Below are 19,249 nucleotides of genomic sequence, written 5' to 3' on the forward strand. Positions count from 1 at the left end.
TTCATGAAAGCTAAAAAGACAAAGCCTATTCATAGAAAGGAGTTTTCTGCACAAACAGGCAGTGAGAACTACCTGCAGGTATGCTTCTGTGAATCACCTCAGGGCGTAATGACCTCAGGACGCAATGAGGCTTGAACTGCAGGCAAGTAAACAGCCAAGTTTCACTTAGGCAAGCTGTTCCTTTTACAGCTCCTCGGGGTATCCGCTGACCCCAACAGGAGGCCATTCCCCTTAAGGAATAATGGGATGCCTGCATACTGGGGCAGGAAGATGGGAGACAGCAAAGCAATGACTCTGCAGTCAAGGACAGGGAGAGAGGCCCCATTTGTCCTTTTTGGTAGAGGTTGCACTCCAGGACACCTGACAGTGTCAGAGGCTGCCACATGGGCCGCACTCACAGTGGCTGAGACTGGCACCCTGCAGGAGCTAAGAGGTGCTAGAGGACCAGGCAATGTTCACTTTTGTCCACTTTGGTCATAGTGAATACTTTTCCAGACTTGATACCAACAAGAATAAATAGCAATCTTCTCCAGAGGAACTGTACAATTTTCTAATGTTTAACCTCCTCTCCCAATCAACTCAGTATGAGTAGGAGTTTGCTGTTGAACCTTGGATTCAACTCGACTCGGGGTCAGGGGCATCTATCCCAAATCCTGCTTGTCTGTTTCACACTTGTACAAAAATGCAGAGCAGGGGCTGGAACCAGGGAAAGTGAGCAGCAGCCCCTGGTGCCTGCAAAACCTCTTCTCCCAGACTCCTAGCCAACAGTAGCAACATCAGTTTCACATGAATCTCCTATCTCCTTCCCCTTTTCTTCCTTCAAGAGCATTCTGCAGGGAGGAGAGAGGAAGGACACAGCACAGATCTCCCCAGAAGGCCATTACTGCTTGAGTTTGGACTAGAATTTAACCCTCCCACACACTCTAAAGAGCTTGCCATGTGTATTTGTAACCAGGTGTCACTCCATCCTGATCCTTCTGATTTAGTTTACATAAGGAGTGACTCATTGGTGTTGCTCTGCCGTGCTAGGCAGAAGGATGGTTAGGCTTTACATTCTGTCATTCTGGACAGAAAAGAATTAAGGGAAGGAGGGAAGAAAGGAGAGAGGCGGGAAGGAAGCACGAGGCTAGAAGGCTGGAAGGTGTGTGGTTTCTGGGTGCCTGAGCGCTTGGTCCCCATCTCAGTGTGTGTGGATGCCCAGTCTACAACTTAAGTTCTGCGCCCCAGAGCCTGGTCCACGTCTTCAGAACACACAGACCCTCGGCTGGCGCTGAATTCAAGTCTCCTCTCTGCTCTCTCCCTCCCGAATTGTTCCGACTCCAAATTCCTCTCTGGATCCTACACAGTGTTTTGGACTGAACGTGAGTGATTATTGATCAGAGCCCAAATTGATTATAAATTTAAAGAGCCTTTATTAGCCAGCCAGCGACTGCTAGCTGAAAAACAGCTAACAGCCCCAAGCCTAGGGAGAGAGTAGTATTTAAGAGGATAAATCACAAAGTCATAGCTATTACAACAGGTATGCACAACATTCTTGACATTTCGGTAGAAAGCGTTCTTTGTTCTAAAGCTGATTACAGTTCTTCCTATAATTGCTGCAAGGCTAAAGCATAAAATCATACCCTGCTTCTGTAGGCAAGATTTAAGTCAAGATATCCAACTAGGTGGGCTTGTAAAACCTTTTCGCTCTAAGCTACTGCCACAGGCAACTCCGTTTAATGCTTAACTTCCTTATACAGGCTATTGGGGATTTTCTACTCTAAGCAGCTACCTAAAGCAAGTTTAAAGTTCCTCTTTATGTCCAACTCTCTATACACAATACTGAAGTCCCATACACAACACTAGGCCCCTATCACACACAGTAAATCAGATGCTCTCTCTCTCTCTCTCTCTCTCTCTCTCTCTCTCTCTCGCTCTCTCTCTCTCTCTCTCTCTCGGTGGTCCCCAAATTCCCTCCAAGAGTAGCCGTGCCTACTGTCGGAGAGCAGCCTCAGAGCGCCGGTGTCGCCAGAACGGCACTGACGGCGTAATTGTATCAGTTCTTTTATTGGTAACCAAGTTGCACATTCAGACGGCGACGGGCGTGGGTCCCCGAAGCCAGGGCGCGGGGAAGGCGGGGGCGGGACGTTCGGTGTTTAAGGCGCCACCGCCTTCCTCTGCCAGCGGCTGTGCCGTCTGCCCAGGTGCGCAGGGCCGCTCAGCCGCCGCCGCCTGACGGGACCCCCTCCGCCGTCTCACGGGCGTCTCTACCGGTGCCAGCTGCCCTTGGGACCCCGGCCCGCCCGCTGCATCATGGGCCAGGTGCGTGCATCCCGGGCCCAGGCGGGTCGGGAGGGGCGGGGATGTGGAGGGCTGCTTGCATCCCGCGCTCTTCGGCCTCGGCGCAGTTCCTCTATCCACCCCGCTCAAAGCTCTTAGTCAGAGGTGGGGTCCCCGGGCAGCCCCTGTCCCAAGGGCGGCCCGGGCTGGGCTTAAACGGATGCACCATGGTGCGTAATGCGCGCTCTGTCTGGAGCTAAGGTTCGGCGAGCTCACCGGGCACCTCCCAACCCAATAAATGGGGTAGCACTGGGCACCCCCCCCCCCAAGAAACAGAAGAGAGTGGGACTTCTCCACCCAAGAAATGGAGAACAGGGTACTCAGGGGATCTCAGGGCTCCTTGGAGAGGTTCTCTTTCCAGGTGGGGAAACTACATCCCACCTACCCCCTCCCAGGCTTGGGGGGGGGGGAGGATGGTACTCCAGCCTGCTCTCCACACAGGGAAGAAGGAGGGAGAGGGGAGAGGGCTAGGAAGTTGCTGTTTGAAGGTGGGGGGACCTCCCCACAGTCGTGCTCCTTCTTCTCCCTAAGAGATGGGATGACAGGGGGAGGGTGGTCCTGACACCCAGAGGAGGTCAGAAAACCCATCTGGGGCTAATATTGCACTTCTGCTTCTCCTTCAGAAAACACCCCAGATTTACTCTGTGGAGCTCAATGGAGCTAAAGACCTGGAGCAAACTGACAAGGGGGATGGCAAGAAGTACAGGGGCCTGCTGGACAACTGCTTGGGACTCAGAAAGAATCACCACAAAGAGGCCCCCAAGAAGGAAATTGATCTGGTCAGTGAATCAGTCCCTGAAGCCAAAGGGGCCCACTGAGTGCTGCCCTTCCCCTGGGAGGCTTATAGGGAGCTTGCAGTCTCAACGATTTAAACATCCACTTGTTTAGAAAAAAAAAAAAAAGGCGAAAAAAGGAAAAAGAGAAAGGTGTGATAATATCTGCCCAGGGGTCAGGCACCTGCAGGATTCCTGCGTTCTGCTTGTCAGCACGCCCAGGGGGACCCAGGCACAGGTCTGGGCTTCCCGTCCTACAGGCTTGGCCCAGATTGCTCTCCTTCCGGCAGCTTCACTGAGATATAAGTAACCAGGTTCCAGTTTCTAGTCGATAAGGTGAAACTATTTTAGATTTACTAGGTTACTGGGCATATATGCACCATGAGAAGTGATATGACTGTGGGAGCTTCTACACTCAAGTTTATTGCAGACTTTAAAAGTTCTGTGATTGTTTCAGCAGATGTTAATGGTATAAGCTCCTGGGGGCTATAGAGCCAGTAGCTAAATATTCAGGAATTTGACAAGCTCTCCACCATCTCTACATCAAGTTAGTAGCATGAATTTTGGATGTGGTGAGAAATGGTCAGAAGGTACACATGAGGGCTTTCTGTGTCTTCAGGAGAACTTGTGAACCTTCGAACAGCACACTAGGAATTTGCATATGTTCTGATACACATTTAAGAGCACAGCCCTGAAATTGAACTGACCTGAACTCAAATGCCACTTTGACTGAAGCTCAGTTTCCTATTTTGAAAAATGGGAGTGAAAAATGATACCTACATAGCTAAGAGGTTTCAATAAAATGCAGCAGGAGAAAGACTTAGAACAGCACCAGACAATACATAGTCATTCTCATTTCCTATAGTCATTTCATACGTGTCTCTAACACTCAGGATGGAAAGTGTATCTAGTCTTCCTTGAAATTTCTACGTACAACGTCAAAATGTCTCCGTTCTGTCATTTGCCTGTTTATTAAGATGAAAATCTCCCTTCTTGAGCATTTTGTGAAGATGTGTAATACTGAAAAATAATTTCCATGTTATTAGTCAGTGTTCCACTGATTCCCAAGAATCTTGTAAATTGGGCAATGTGCTTCCATGCTTTTGCACCCTAACCTCTCCCGCAATTCAGAACCTTGATGAGAGTGGAAGCATGCCTGCTTCTGAATAAATCCAAGCCCAGCTCAGGGTGCTGCCCTTGCAATTTTGTTCTGGCCAGCAGAGGGCTCCCAGCCCCCATCCCTTCCTTGCCCTTCATCTTCCTCCCACAGCCATGGCCAAGGAGAGGAGCAGGTGCTGTGGAGCAGGCTTCCCACTGCAGCCTGTTAAACCAGGTCCATCCATGCAAACAGTGGCTCTGCTCATCTGTTCCTCATTCCTCATACCTTCCCAGAACTTAACACACAGTGCACGGAAGTGTGTCTTAACCCTTTAGATCCTTGGCAATGTCATCTTCAGCTGATGAAAGAATGAGCAAAGCAGATTCTGGCTGAGAAAAAGACAAGAAAAAAAAAAGTTATTCAATCCTGAAGTCTAATTTCTTAACGTGACATTTTTGCATGTACATAAGAGAAGAGGTGGCTCTGGTCCCAGTCACTGTATAAACTTTGTTGTGGACCCCAGAGCATAAAGATTGCCTTGGGTCTGAGGGAAGGTGCTGGTGAGTAGAAGTCCTTCCAAAGAGTTATCAGCCCTAGTCAATGATGCCCAGGTTGAGAAACACTGCTTAAACCTAGTGGTCCCGGGGCACAGTTAGTAAGTGCAGGCATACTGGTATTATATGGCAGGTTTTCAGAGTGCAGAGTTTCTATAACCAGTGCCCTACCTGAGTCTCAGGTGGTTGAATAAGGAAAGTCATGCTTCCTTCTCCCAGAAACTACTTTTCCAGAGAGGGCTGCATGGCTCCCGAGTTGTCAGGATATGTGAAATGGGCTGTTTGGTATTGCTTGTCACCCTCCACTGACCCCACATTCACATCTGAATTAGCACCTAGACACAGAGTGGATTTGCATGTGCTGGAGCTCGGACTGAAATGAAATGCATTGCTTTGTTCATAAAAACTATGTGGTAAATAGCAAGTCTGAACTCTTCCTGGGTGGCCAGAAAGTGCACTGAGTCAAGAGGAGCCTCTCCTGCAGCAGGACCCTCACCCCTGTTTCTGCAATGGCCACCCGGCACCCAGGACTCTGTCCTCACTCCCACCCTTTCTGGCCTTCTTCCATCACCTGTGCTGCTCCCAAGTCCCATGGGCTCCTCAGCGCTTCGGGCATGAGTCTTGGAATTATCTAATTCACTCTGTTCTTTTCATGGACTTCAGGATGACCATAAGCTCAACAATAAGGAACTGGAAAATAAATATCATACAAACATCGTTACGGTAAGTCACAAAGGAACTCAGACTGGGAGGAACAGCCCTCTGACTAAAAAGGAGAAGGGTGTGTGGGAAAGTAGATGGCATCTTTAGGAGTGTCATAGCACCAATGTTGAGAATGCCCTGGCTGGTGCCAGAGGGCTGACTGACATCAGGAGCTGGTGTTCCAAACCAAGGCTGCAGTCAAGCTCCTCAGCTAAACTGTATGCTGATGCTACAGTTCTTTTGACTCTGACCCCAGAAAGCTATGATCTCCTGAAAAGGTTCAAATGCTTGCTCATTGTCATGGTGAGAGTTTGTTTTAATTGTTGTGTCCAGAAAGTATGATAGTCTTATCAAAGAATGGGGAGAGCCAGCGTTAAGAATCCAGGGTCTGGAGATTCACCCTTTAGACTCTGCTTGTCCGCCTCTTCCTCCTCCGAGAAGGAATGGTGGTCCCGGGAGGCTCCCAACTCTCCCACCACAGAGGTACTGCTTCCTTCTGTGAATTCAGACTCAGCTCAGATTTCAAAAGCTTTGACATCAGGAGATTTGGCTACATCTGTTCAAGTCAACAAAAATGCCCACTGTGTGTGATGCTCTGGACCAGCAGTGATCAGGGCAGAGGAACAGGATCCCCAAACTTATGGAGCAAGGTCAGCAAGGAAGCCAGTTGTGTAAAGAAGTATATCATCCACTCTGTTCCACTTAGAGGGCAATCGAGAGGTCTGCATGACACGCTGAGCGTTGGATTCTGACCAGTGGATATGTTAGAATTGGGACATAGGATGATGGGTTGGATTTAAGTTGCTGGAGTACCCAGGGGGAAGGAAGGACAGAGTGCATGAAATGGATGGTGGAGAAAAGGAGTAGGGAGAGAAGGTAAAGTAGAAAATGAGGCACCAGGGTGGGGGACTGGTAATTCCAGTAGAACTGCTCAGCATTCTCATATTAAACTAGGGAATATAGACTATATTAAGGGTATAGGGAGCATAATTTCTAAACAAGGAAGCAATTTGGTATGATTGGTTTTCAAAAGGTACTTCTGGGAGGCCTGACCAGGTAGTGGAACAGTGGATAGAGCAGGGGTCAGGAACCTTTTTGGCTGAGAGAGCCATGAACGCCATATATTTTAAAATATAATTCCGTGAGAGCCATACAACAACCCGTGTATGTTATGCATTATCCAATAAAAATTTGGTGTTGTCCCGGAGGACAGCTGTGATTGGCTCCAGCCACCTGCAACCATGAACATGAGCGGTAGGAAATGAATGGATTGTAATACATGAGAATGTTTTATACAGTGTGTCCGTAAAGTCATGGTGCACTTTTGACCAGTCACAGGAAAGCAACAAAAGATGATAGAAATGTGAAATCTGCACCAAATAAAAGGAAAACTCTCCCAGTTTCATACCTATTCAGTGTAGTTCGATGTGGGCTCACACACAGATTTTTTAGGGCTCCTTAGGTAGCTATCCCGTATAGCCTCTACAGACTCATCACTGACTGATGGCCTACCAGAACGGGGTTTCTCCACCAAACTGCCAGTTTCCTTCAACTGCTTATCCCACCGAGTAATATTATTCCTATGTGGTGGCGCTTTGTTATAAACGCGCCAATATTCACGTTGCACTTTGGTCACAGATTCGAATTTAGCGAGCCATGGAACACACTGAACTTTCCTCTGTACCATCCACATCTCGACTGGCATGGCCGTGGGCTGCTCCGCTTTATATATGGTGTTACGTCATCATCTGTGCATGCGCACAAGCTGCCACTTCATCCTATAGAAACTGGGAGGGTTTTCCTTCTATTTGGTACAGATTTCACATTTCTATCGTCTTTTGTTGCTTTTCTGTGACCAGTCAAAAGTGCACCATGACTTTACAGACACACTGTATTTTTAACATTATTATTCTTTTTAGTAAAGATTTGTCGGCGAGCCAGATGCAGCCATCAAAAGAGCCACATCTGGCTCGTGAGCCATAGGTTCCCGACCCCTGGGATAGAGCATCAGACTGGGACGCGGAGGACCCATATTTGAAACCTTGAGGTCGCCAGCTTGAGTGTGGGGTCGCTGGCTTGAGTGTGGGATCATAGACATGATCCCATAGTCGCTGGCTTAAACCCAAAGGTCACTGGCTTGAGCAAGGGGTCACTTGCTCTGCAACACCCCCCACCCCCCGGGTCAAGGCATATATAAGAAAGTAATCAGTGAACAGCTAAGGTGCCACAACAAAGAATTGATTCTTCTTATATCTCTCCTTCCTGTCTGTTTGTCGTTATCTGTCCCTTTTTCTGTCTCTCTCTGTCTCTGTCACAAAAAAAAAAAAGGAAGAAAAGGAAAAAGAGGCACTTCTGGAAGAAGACAGATATAGAGAGATATAGAGGTACACACACAAGCACATACTACACATGATTTTATTTTTAGTGGGGGATGGGAGGGCCCAAAAGAATGCAAGACTGTGAGGTGAGCACGGGAACCAGAGCAGCAGCTGGAAGACACAAGGGAGGGGGCAGATCAGGAGACACTGAGGGTTTTGAGCAAATTCCTAATCAAGTGGGAGGAGGAGATGTGGGCAGGGGTCAGTCAGTGGGCTAGGCCTCAGTGGGGGTGGGGTAAGAGATTAGAGAAGGCAGTGGGAGGGAGCCATGATGGTGAGTCTCAGGTTCGGGAAAAAGAAGTGCAAAAGGGGGTGGTGATGATATCCAGTTGGCGACTCCAAGTTTATTCATTCAACAAGAGTCTCCACTACAGAAAAAGCAGTAGGACACAAAAATGAACAAGGACAGGGTTCTTTAACTGGCTTACAACATAATTAGGGAGAGAAGGCATGTAAAAGGCTTTCTCTATAAAAGGTATTTTGGGGGAAATAAACTATGGATAATAGTTCAGGATTTCAAGAGGAATTCTAAGCACCTGTGGATAGAGAGCTTCTGGCAAGAATTGACTGGCCTAAGGTTAGTAGGACTTGTAACTCTTTAAGATGAACAACTTAGAACTTAGGGCCAATATCTAGAAAAGCACCAGGTTTAAGGATGAAAAATCAGCCATGTGCCATATCGAAGTTCCAGAAGAGAGAGTATTTTCTGGATGTTACTGGATTGCCCTTAACCCTGGTGACAAGCTTCTGTATTTCAAATCCTCCCTAGCCAGGTTGCTGCTGTCTCTGGGAAAAGCTCTCAAAAACTGAACTGCCTTAGCAGACAGAATATAGCAGCACTGGGTTGGGATGCCTGGTTGGATCCTGGTGACTCAAATTTCACGTCTGTAAGATGAGAGAATAATAATAGTCCCTTCCTCAGAGGGCCATTCTGTAAAATAAAATGAGTAAATATATGGAGAACACTGCCCAGCTGACATTAAGCATTAAATGCTGCTTTTAAAATGGTGGGGTAGCCCTGGCTGGGTAGATCAGTTGGTTAGTGTTGTCCTGATTTGCCAAGGTTGCAGGTTCAGTCTCCAATCAGGGCACATACAGGTATCAACCAATGAGCGTCATAAATAACTTCCACATAAATAAGTGGAACAACAAATTGATGTCTCTCTGTCTCTCCTTCCTCTTCCTCTAAAATCAGTAAATTTAAAAAGGGGAGATGAAGAGTCATCCACTTTCCCTATGCCCTCCTGGGCATGGTAACTCCTCCTTACAACCTGCAAAGTATGACATCTAACCCAAGGCAGGAGAAATGTATAGTTCTGTTTAGGGTTTTTTGTTTCTTTCCGTCTTTGTTTTTTATTGTTTTAGTTTTAATTTTTTTCAGTTACAGTTGACATTCAATATTATATTAGTTTTAGGTGTACAGCATAGTGGTTAGACATTTATATAATTTAACAAGTGATTCCCCCCAATAAGCTTCGTGCCACCTGGCATTCTACATAGTCATTACAATATTACTGACTATATTCCTTATGCTGTACTCTACATCCCTGTGACTATTTTGTAACTGCCAATTGGTACTTCTTAATTCTAATTTGTTTTGTTCAACTTTCTCAGGGTCTCTCCAGTGCCCAGGCTGCTGAGCTCCTGGTTCGAGATGGGCCCAATGCCCTCTCCCCTCCCAAGGAAACACCTGAGATAATCAAGTTCCTGAAGCAGATGGTGGGGGGCTTCTCCATCCTTCTCTGGGTGGGAGCCATCCTCTGCTGGATTGCATACGGGATCCAGTACTCTAATGATAAATCCTCATCTCTAGACAATGTAAGGAAGGCATTGATGTCTCTGGCCTGGTTTTGATGAATTAGTGACAGAGAAGAACAGACTTACAAGCAAGGCTTTTCATGGGCAGAGCCATGGGTGGAATCAGGAGTCTCCTGTTGACCAATCGCTGCATGGGTTTTGGAAAAATCAATCATTTCCCAGTTGTAAAATAGAAACTATATATGACTTCCTGATGTATCAGAGGCAGTCTAAAACAATATTAAAGAGAGAGAGGGAGCCCTGGCCGGTTGGCTCAGCGGTAGAGTGTCGGCCTGGCGTGCGGGGGACCCGGGTTCGATTCCCGGCCAGGGCACATAGGAGAAGCACCCATTTGCTTCTCCACCCCCCCCCCTTCCTCTCTGTCTCTCTCTTCCCCTCCCGCAGCCAAGGTTCCATTGGAGCAAAGATGGCCCGGGCGCTGGGGATGGCTCCTTGGCCTCTGCCCCAGGCACTAGAGTGGCTCTGGTCGCGACAGAGCGACGCCCAGGAGGGGCAGAGCATCGCCCCCTGGTGGGAAGAGCATTGCCCCTAGTGGGCGTGCCGGGTGATCCTGGTCGGGCGCATGCGGGAGTCTGTCTCACTGTCTCTCCCCGTTTCCAGCTTCAGAAAAAAAAAAAAATACAAAAAAAAAAAAAAATAGAGAGAGGGAGATAGAGGAGAGAGAGAACATTGTAACTTCCTAAGTGAAAAACAAGGTACATGCATGTGAAGTATTTAGGGACTCTCTCCTGAAAGCTGATTGTCTTTCTTTCACATGGGAACCCGTGTGCCTGCTAACAACTGAGCACCAAAACCACAAACCACACTGGCCAGCACTAGGCTGAGAGAAAGGTGGCTGCAAAGGGCCACATCCCATAAGATTCCATTGGTATGAAATGCATAGAACAGGCCCATTTTAAAGACAAAACAAATCAATGGTTGCTAAAGATTGGAGCAGGAGCAGGGAGACTGCCAGTAGGCAGAAGGGGTCTTACTGGGATGATGGAAATGCTCCAACCTGGATTGTGGTGATTGTTGGCACTTCAGTGAACAACTGTAAATGTTTTGAAAATCATTGAATTACGGACTTAAAATGGGTATATTTTGTGGCCTGTAAATTACACCAGGATACTACTGCCATCTCTCTGGCCATCCCATGGAGAGCTCTATCTAGCCTTAGGGTCTGGCTCACTCTGGCTGATTTTTCTGACCTATGCCTCTCCTCCTGACCCAGGTGTACTTGGGCACTGTACTTGCCCTGGTCGTCATTTTAACGGGGATCTTTGCTTATTACCAAGAGGCTAAGAGCACCAACATCATGGCCAGCTTCAGCAAGATGATTCCACAGGTGAGTGACAGCTGTCCCCCACCTGTCTCTGCATGACTTCACGTGAGGATAGTGGGGCCTTGGAGGTCCAGGGTCCATGCTGAGGCCTGGACCCATCCTTTGCTGTCTAAGAAGTCTTAGGCAAGTGACCTAATCACTTTGAATATCCATTTCCATAGGGGTTTGAGATGATTGGTGAGGTAAGAGACAGGAAAACACTTAGTCAAGAGTAGTAGTAGGCCCTGGCCTGTTGGTTCAGTGGTAGAGTGTTGTCCGGTGTGTGGATACCCTGGGTTCAATTCCCAGTCAGGGCACACAGGAGAAGCAACTATCTACTTCTCCACCTCTCCCCTTCCTCGTCTCTCTCTCTGTGTCTCTCTTCCCCTCCCACAGCCATGGCTTGATTGGTTTGAGTGCATCAGCCCCGAATGGCCAGCGGAGATTCCACCTCAGGAGCTAAAAATGGCTCAGTTGCAAGCATGGCCCCAGATGGGCAGAGTCTCTGCCCCAGATGGGGTTCACTGGATGCATCCTGATTGGGGTGTATGTGGGAATCTGTCTCTATTTCCCCTCTTCTCTCTTGGAAAAAGGAGAAGAAAAAAGTAATAGTAGGATGGAAAGATTAGTCATTGCACAATGCCTTCTGTTACTGCTTGGAAGTGTTGGTAAGCTGTTCAGACAAGTCATTTAGGTGACCTGGTAGCCAAAGACATCACCCCATGATTTTTATCTGTGATCATCTTGGCTGCCACTGCTCAGTTTTATGGCATGTTGCCCCAGAATGCTCCCAATGTGAGGGCCCCCTGCTCCCGTGTCCCCACAGGGACCCCTGGTAGGTGTCCTCCAGGGACATCATGCACCACTGTCAGCACAGTGTGAAAACCTCATTGTCTCTGAGCCCCAGAGCATCCTGCTAGAGGGAACTCTGGGGATCTTTTGTGCTAATGAACAGGAGATCCACCTCGCCCCCCATAAAGCTTTCGTGACCTGGACAGGATCATGAAGCCCTTTGGGTCAGCCTTCAGGCTTCTCTGACATCCCAGCCAGAAGAAGTCTTCTCTCTGTCAGGCCCAGGGCTGTCCCTTTGCGATATCTGCCCACAGAACATTTTCTGGGTCCCAGGATATTGCTAGGTCCTCCCCAGACCCAAGTGAAGCCTTTTGTTTCCCCTTTCACCCTTCCAGTTGTCTGGGTTTTGGAAAGGGGTAGACAGAGGAGTGTCAGCATCATTGCAGGATCTGAAGCCTCTGCCACGTTTTCTTTTGCAGCAAGCACTTGTCATTAGGGACTCAGAGAAGAAGATAATCCCTGCAGAACAGCTGGTGGTGGGGGACATAGTGGAGATTAAAGGAGGGGACCAAATCCCTGCAGACATCAGGCTGCTGTTCACCTCTGGGTGCAAAGTAAGTGTCACGGGCACCCCAAGGGTCAAGCTGGTAATTGGTTGGCACTCTGTGGTCCTCCAGTTCTTGGCATACCTAGAACAAGAGACATGGTGCCTCATCTTGGACTTCCTCACAATTTCTTCTAGGTTGACAACTCATCTCTCACTGGGGAGTCTGAGCCCCAACCCCGCTCCTGCGAGTTTACCCATGACAACCCCCTGGAGACGAAGAACATTGCCTTCTATTCCACAACCTGTCTGGAAGGTAAGTCTGGCTGGCTCCCAGGACCACGCACACCACTGGGCCCCCTCAGGCTCTGTGTGTGTATTTCTTTCCATCTCTTGTACAAGCTTGCCCAAGAGAAAACCTGGAATTACAGGGCCCTCAGAACTGAAGTTAGCCTTTGTAATGTTAACTGATATCCTAAGCCACCAAAGAGAGACAGGTGAGCTGGCTGTGGTCTTCTCCCAGCTGAGGACTCCTGGAATAAAATGTTCTTTTCACCTGTAGGCACAGCGACCGGCATGGTCGTCAACACGGGTGACCGCACCATCATTGGTCAGATCGCTTCACTGGCTTCAGGAGTCGGGAATGAGAAGACGCCCATTGCCACCGAGATCGAGCACTTTGTTCACATTGTGGCAGGAGTGGCCATCTCCATCGGCGTCCTTTTCTTCATCATTGCAGTGTCTATGAAGTACCATGTCCTGGACTCCATCATTTTCCTCATTGGCATCATTGTGGCCAATGTGCCTGAGGGCCTCTTGGCCACTGTCACTGTGAGTCCATGCTTCTAGGTGGCCTGTCTGTCCCCTGACCCTGTTAATACATGCCACCTGCTATGCTGCAGGATCTTCCACCAAAAACTGCAGGTCTCCTCTGGCTCAGAGCAACACCCCTCCCTATCAGGGGCAACCAGGAGATATTCTGAATTGAATGTTTCTGTGAGGGACAGAGGGATTGTGAGGTTGTTCGTATTTGAATGCATGTCCTTGAAAGCTATGTTTTCATTCAGGAGAACTAGCTGCCAATCACAGATGTAACTTTGCCCCTTGAGATCTAGAGAAGACAGACTCTAACCACCACTCACAGACTTTTGAGCAGCTGCATGACTTCCCCACATTTCTACAACTTCCTTGGCAGCTTCTACAACTGAGGAACTTGGGCACATTGTTTACCGGACTTCTTTCCCCGTAGACACACACAGACACACAAATTCTTTGCCTTCTTTCTGCAGAGAGATTCAGCCCTTTCCTGCATTTTTCCCAAAATTCAGCTTCAGGTCTCCCTTTGTAGAGCCCATTTAATTCATCCTTAAACCACCTCCCAACCCATGGGGGAGGGGAGGAGGGACAGGGACTCGCGGTTCCAGTGAACTGAACACGTAAAGGGGGGTCTCAGTGCATTGGTCTGCTTTGGTCCTCAGCAAAGACAGACAGAAATGTTTGAACTCCAGCCTGACCAGGTGGTGGCGCAGTGAATAGAGCGTCAGACTGGGATGCGGAGGACCCAGGTTCGAGACCCCAGGGTCGCCGGCTTGAGCGCGGGTTCATCTGGCTTGAGCAAAAAACCTCACCAACTTGGACCCAAGGTCGCTGGCTTGAGCAAGGGGTTGCTTGGTTTGCTGAAGGCCCATGGTCAGGGCACATGTGAGAGAGCAATCGATGAACAACTAAGGTATCGCAATGAAAAACTAATGATTGATGCTTTTCGTCTTTCTTTGTTTCTGTATGTCCCTCTCTCTGACTTTCTTTCTGTCTCTGTAGAAAAAAGAAAGAAATAAAAGAAATGTTTAAATTCTAGTCCCTTTTGATTCCAGCAGGAAGTAATTTGAAGAGATTGAGCCCAAAGACCCCTTCAAGATTAGGGGGTTTAAAAGAGAGAGCTTTTTAGCTCTCTTTTTTTTAATGGTTTTTACCATTAAAATCTGAGCCTCTTATAATGAAACACAAATGTTTCTTTTTTTTTTTTAATGTTTTCATTGATTTGAGAAGGAGAGAGAAGAGAAGGTAGAGAGAGAAGAGAAGGGAAAGAGAGAGAGAGAAGGGGGGAGAGAGAGAGAGGGGGAGAAAGAGGGAGGGCATCAACTCAGTGTTCCACTTAGTTTTTCCATTTAGTTGAGCACTCATTGACTGCTTTTCAGATGTGCCCTGACTAGGGATTGAGACCACGACCCTGGTGCCCCTGGATGATACTTTATCCACTGAGCTACCTGGCCAGGGTCAATAGACACTTCTTGATTCACCAAATCCACAAGTGAGCCTTTGTGACAAGATTTTTGGCACAAACCTTATGCATTCACTCTTCTACCTGACAGGAGCTGGGTGGCCAAAGCTCCTTCTCTAATTACACATGAGTATGGGCCATAGCAAGCTTGCTTAGCTTTGTAACCTGTGGGTTGGTTCCTCAAGATCATTTTCTTCAAGGGTGAGGCGTCAAAAGAAGTATCCTATATTTAATACACACACACACACACACACACACACACACACACACACACAGGATCATGGCATATAGGGTTTATCAGCCACTGCCTCTGTGACTACAGCCCTGTCCTGAAACTAGTCCAGCTCTAGCTACTTTTATGTTATTGTACTTGCATTCAGGTGGTTTTTTCTCTCTCTCTTCGATCCAGGTGACTCTCTCACTGACAGCAAAACGAATGGCCAAGAAGAACTGCCTGGTGAAGAACCTGGAGGCAGTGGAGACACTGGGCTCCACTTCTATCATCTGTTCAGACAAGACAGGGACTCTGACCCAGAACAGGATGACGGTGGCCCATCTGTGGTTCGACAATCACATCTTTATGGCGGACACCAGTGAAGACCATTCAAGTAAGTCTTAAGAGCAATCATTCTGGCCCAAAGCCATGGACTTGAGCAGAGGAGTGCCGGCAAACGTGGCAGGGTTGGTGTGCAGTCTCAGACTTGGGTGAACAGTATGGTTCATGGCAAGCTGGCCCACACCCACAGCACCTCTGTGCTTTCTGTTTTCCAGAGCAAACTTTTGATCAAAGCTCTGGAACCTGGGCCTCCTTCTCAAAGATCATCGCATTGTGCAACCGAGCTGAGTTCAGACCAGGACAGGAAAGCATCCCCATCATGAAGGTAAAGCGTCTGCATCATTTGGTCTTAAACCAGAGCCAGTTTGAAGTTGCTTTCCCTGTTCTTATTTGGTGCTAGGTTTAATCTCCCCACCATAGGAAAGCTTACAGTAGTAAGAGCAGGTCTGGCTCCCAAGATCTACAGATCTTCATTCTAACTAGCTTTGCAACATCACAGATCTGTAAAGGTCTCACATTGATCACAGTCGTCTGAAAATTTTCTCATTTCAGAAAATGAATGTGCCCTAAAGTTACTTTCCTAACTTCTTGATCAGATAAGTAGATATAATCAAAGTGTTTTTGTTTGTTTATTTGTTTTTTTAACTTAAGAGAGAGAAGGGGAGATAGAGACTCCCACATGCGCCTGAACTGGGATCCACCTGGCCACCCCCCTCTGGGGTCAATGCTCTGCCCATCTGGGGCTGATGCTTGCAACTGAGCTATTTTTAGCACCTCAGGCAGAGGATCCACAGAGCCATCCTTAGCACCCAGAGCCAATGTGCTCAATCCAATTGAACCATGGCTGCGGGAGAAGAAGAAAGAGAAATAAGGGATATGGGGAGAGGAGGAGAAGTAGATGGTTGCTTCTCATGTGTGCCCTGACCAGGGATCAAACCCAGGATGTGTGCACACTGGGCTGACTCTCTATCCACTGAGCCAGCAGGCCAGGGCCTGTTTTCTGCTTCCTGAATCTAGAGTTCAGTCTGCATTTCAGGGCCCTCCATGTCCATCTGTGTTGCCAGCACTCACAACAAAGGCTTCCATGTCTCACCTCTTTCATTTGTGGCATTCTGGCTTCCAGAAGACTTTCTTCTCCTCTCTTTGTAACCGTCTTTCAAGATCTAGTTCATAACTGATTTTTTTTTTTTTTAGGTGAGAGGAGGGGAGATAGTGAGGCAGACTCCCACGTGCACCCTGACTGGGATCTACCCGGCAACCCCCATCTGGGCCCAATACTCTAGTACCAAGCTATTTTTAGTGCCTGAGGCCAGTGCACTCAGACCGTCCAAGCTATCCTCAGTGCCTGGGGCCAACACTTGAACCGTTCAAGCCACTGGCTCCAGGATGGAAAGAGAGATGAGGGAGAGAAGGAGGGATGGAGAAGCAATTATTCGCTTCTCTTGTATGCCTTAACTGGGACTGACACTCTATCCATTGAGCCACCAGCCAGGACCTATAACTTTTTTTTTTCATGAAATTATTTGCTAATAATAGCATAGCTTGGTTAATGCCAGTAGGTGGCATCACTCACTTTAACACTTTACCACGGTCTTAACTCAGTCATGATTGTGTGTCATCATTTTGTCTCTCCAGTTAAATGGTAAGCTGGCCCTGGCCGGTTGGCTCAGTGGTAGAGTGTCGGCCTGGCGTGCAGAAGTCCCAGGTTCGATTCCCGGCCAGGGCACACAGGAGAAGTGCCCATCTGCTTCTCCACCCCTCCCCCTCTCCTTCCTCCCTGTCTCTCTCTTCCCCTCCCGCAGCAGAGGCTCCACTGGAGCAAAGATGGCCCGGGCGCTGGGGATGGCTCCTTGGCCTCTGCCCCAGGCGCTAGAGTGGCTCTGGTCGCAACCGAGCGACGTCCTGGAGGGGCAGAGTATCGCCCCCTGGTAGGAAGAGCGTCGCCCCCTGGTGGGCGTGCCGGGTGGATCCCGGTTGGGTGCATGCGGGAGTCTGTCTGACTGTCTCTCCCCGTTTCCGGCTTCAGAAAAATACAGAAAAAAAAAAAAAAGAATAAATGGTAAGCTTAGTTAGGTGACATGCTGATTTACTAAAAGTAACCTCAGCCTGACCAGGCAGTGGCGCAGTGGATAGAGAGTCAGACTGGGATGCAGAAGACCCAGGTTCGAGACCCTGAGGTCGCCAGCTTGAGCACGGGCTCATCTGGTTTGAGCAAAAGCTCATCAGCTTGAGCCCAACGTCGCTGGCTCAAGTAAGGGGTTACTTGGTCTGCTGAAGGCCCACAGTCAAGGCACATAAAAAAAAAGATTTTAAAAATAACCTCAAAAGAACCAGATTATGTGCTGCAAATATATGTTTTTTAAATCTCTTTTGATTCCCAGAGAGTTGTTGTAGGAGATGCCTCAGAAACTGCTCTTTTGAAATTCTCAGAGGTGATTTTGGGTGATGTGATGGAAATTAGAAAAAGAAACCACAAAGTAGCAGAAATCCCTTTTAACTCGACCAACAAATTTCAGGTGAGTTGCTGCTCACAACTGAATCTGTGTTATCACGAGAATTACATTTCTACCTGTAATACCTTTAGATTAGTTCAGATTTTGAATGACACTTCACTTCAGAACTAGTCCTCCTAGGTGGACGGCCTAAGCATCTGGTAAACCCAGGACAGGATTCCCTTGCTGGCCTTCTTCCTCTGCCTGAGGCAGGTAGAGAAGAAGAATCTTGTCTGCTGGCTGCTCCTAGAACAATCTATCTCTATTAGAGACACACTCACACACACCTTCACTCATGCACACATGTCCCGTGGTGTGACTTGCACAAGTGAGGGGCAGTAGCCAAGGACAAAGGGGGAAGGGGGACACTGACTGTGCCTTCAGTCTGTGTGAGATGCTTCACATACGTTGTCTCATCGATCCTCACTATAAGGGTATGAAACAGGACTGATTACTCCCAGTTTATAGATTACAAAACAGGTGCCTGAGTGTGTTGCTGTCACCAGACTCACACCAGCATCTAAGTGGAACAACCAATTTTCACATCTGTCTGACTCCTGTGTGCAGGCCATGTGAGGAAAGCCTTGCCCTTCATGAAACAGCTGAATTCCATTTCTGCCCCGTAGAGGTCTTCTTTCCGCTCATTTCTCAGGAAGAAATGGCAGCTCTTGCCTGGTTGTCTCCCTTCATTTTGGTGTGGCGAACAAACACCCTCATCCTCCCGGTGTTTAGACAAATGACAGTGTAGCCCAAGGTCCTGCTGCCAAAGGACTTTCCAGTAGACTCCAGAGCTGAGAGTGGGCATTATGATTTGTTCTTTCATTAACAAGAAAGTGTATAAATAGGATAGCCATGTTTGTGTCAGAGTTTCCAGTGACAACCCTGCCATTTTGTTTGGCTTGAAAAGAACTGTTTGTTGCAAGTATCTTTGTGGATAATGGGCCAGTGAAGTTGGCCTCTATGGTTGCAGTTAGCCAAATAGACAACCAACAAAAGTGTGTGATGTCAAATGTTACAGCTAGGAAAGCAGATCTCTCATTTAAAACTTAAGTGAAAATAGAATGAGTCACAATCCTAAAATATCCATAGTTACCATGATCTGTGTGCTAGTTTCCATGTGTGCTAAATCACTTGATTCTCCTCACAGCTCTGTAAGGCAGAGAGTGAGGTACAGAGCTTTCTCAACAGCTGGTGAGGCCTGAGCCAACACTCACCAGAGCCAGGCAGTCTGTGTTTGTTCAGATGAGGCTGGGTGGCCTCGAAGTTGGAGGCTTCCCTTGGCACATGAGAAATAAGAAAAAGCAGGTCCCATGAGGCCTCGGGTACAAAAAGTGGAGGGAGAATATGGGCTACAGAGAGAGAGTTAGAAAAGAGAGAGGCCTGTGTGTGTCCTTGCTGAAGAGGCCTCTTTGGATGTTGTTGGTGCCATTTTAACTCTACACTTGAGCAACACTCAGCCCTGAACAAAGAGCATTAGAGGTCATGACCTTGGAAGGTTTGGGGCATTTGTTCCCCTGAGGGAAACAAAGCAGAAAGTCCATGTCTTATTGGCCTTAGAACAGCAAGTTCTCAAACTGAAATCGGTCCGTGAAGAAATTTTCAGTAGTTTATGGCAAATTGGATTTCTAGAACAATATTTTG

At 47.9% G+C, this 19,249-nt stretch overlaps 1 protein-coding gene across 1 annotated transcript in view; it reads left to right on the plus strand.

The window, feature by feature from the left end:
• Window positions 1-2,181: 2,181 nt before the first annotated feature.
• Window positions 2,182-19,249, plus strand: part of ATP12A (ATPase H+/K+ transporting non-gastric alpha2 subunit) — a 28,524-nt gene continuing 11,456 nt past the window's right edge. The window contains exons 1-11 of the mRNA XM_066365809.1: window positions 2,182-2,301; window positions 2,943-3,098; window positions 5,409-5,468; window positions 9,440-9,643; window positions 10,857-10,970; window positions 12,218-12,352; window positions 12,481-12,598; window positions 12,845-13,113; window positions 14,970-15,168; window positions 15,332-15,441; window positions 17,498-17,632. Coding sequence (XP_066221906.1) covers window positions 2,293-2,301; window positions 2,943-3,098; window positions 5,409-5,468; window positions 9,440-9,643; window positions 10,857-10,970; window positions 12,218-12,352; window positions 12,481-12,598; window positions 12,845-13,113; window positions 14,970-15,168; window positions 15,332-15,441; window positions 17,498-17,632 — 1,509 coding nt within the window. The 5' untranslated portion in view covers window positions 2,182-2,292. The remainder of the gene's footprint in view (window positions 2,302-2,942; window positions 3,099-5,408; window positions 5,469-9,439; window positions 9,644-10,856; window positions 10,971-12,217; window positions 12,353-12,480; window positions 12,599-12,844; window positions 13,114-14,969; window positions 15,169-15,331; window positions 15,442-17,497; window positions 17,633-19,249) is intronic.

This window comes from Saccopteryx leptura, chromosome 2 (genome assembly GCF_036850995.1).
Source record: "Saccopteryx leptura isolate mSacLep1 chromosome 2, mSacLep1_pri_phased_curated, whole genome shotgun sequence".
In the NCBI taxonomy this organism is placed as follows: domain Eukaryota; kingdom Metazoa; phylum Chordata; class Mammalia; order Chiroptera; family Emballonuridae; genus Saccopteryx; species Saccopteryx leptura.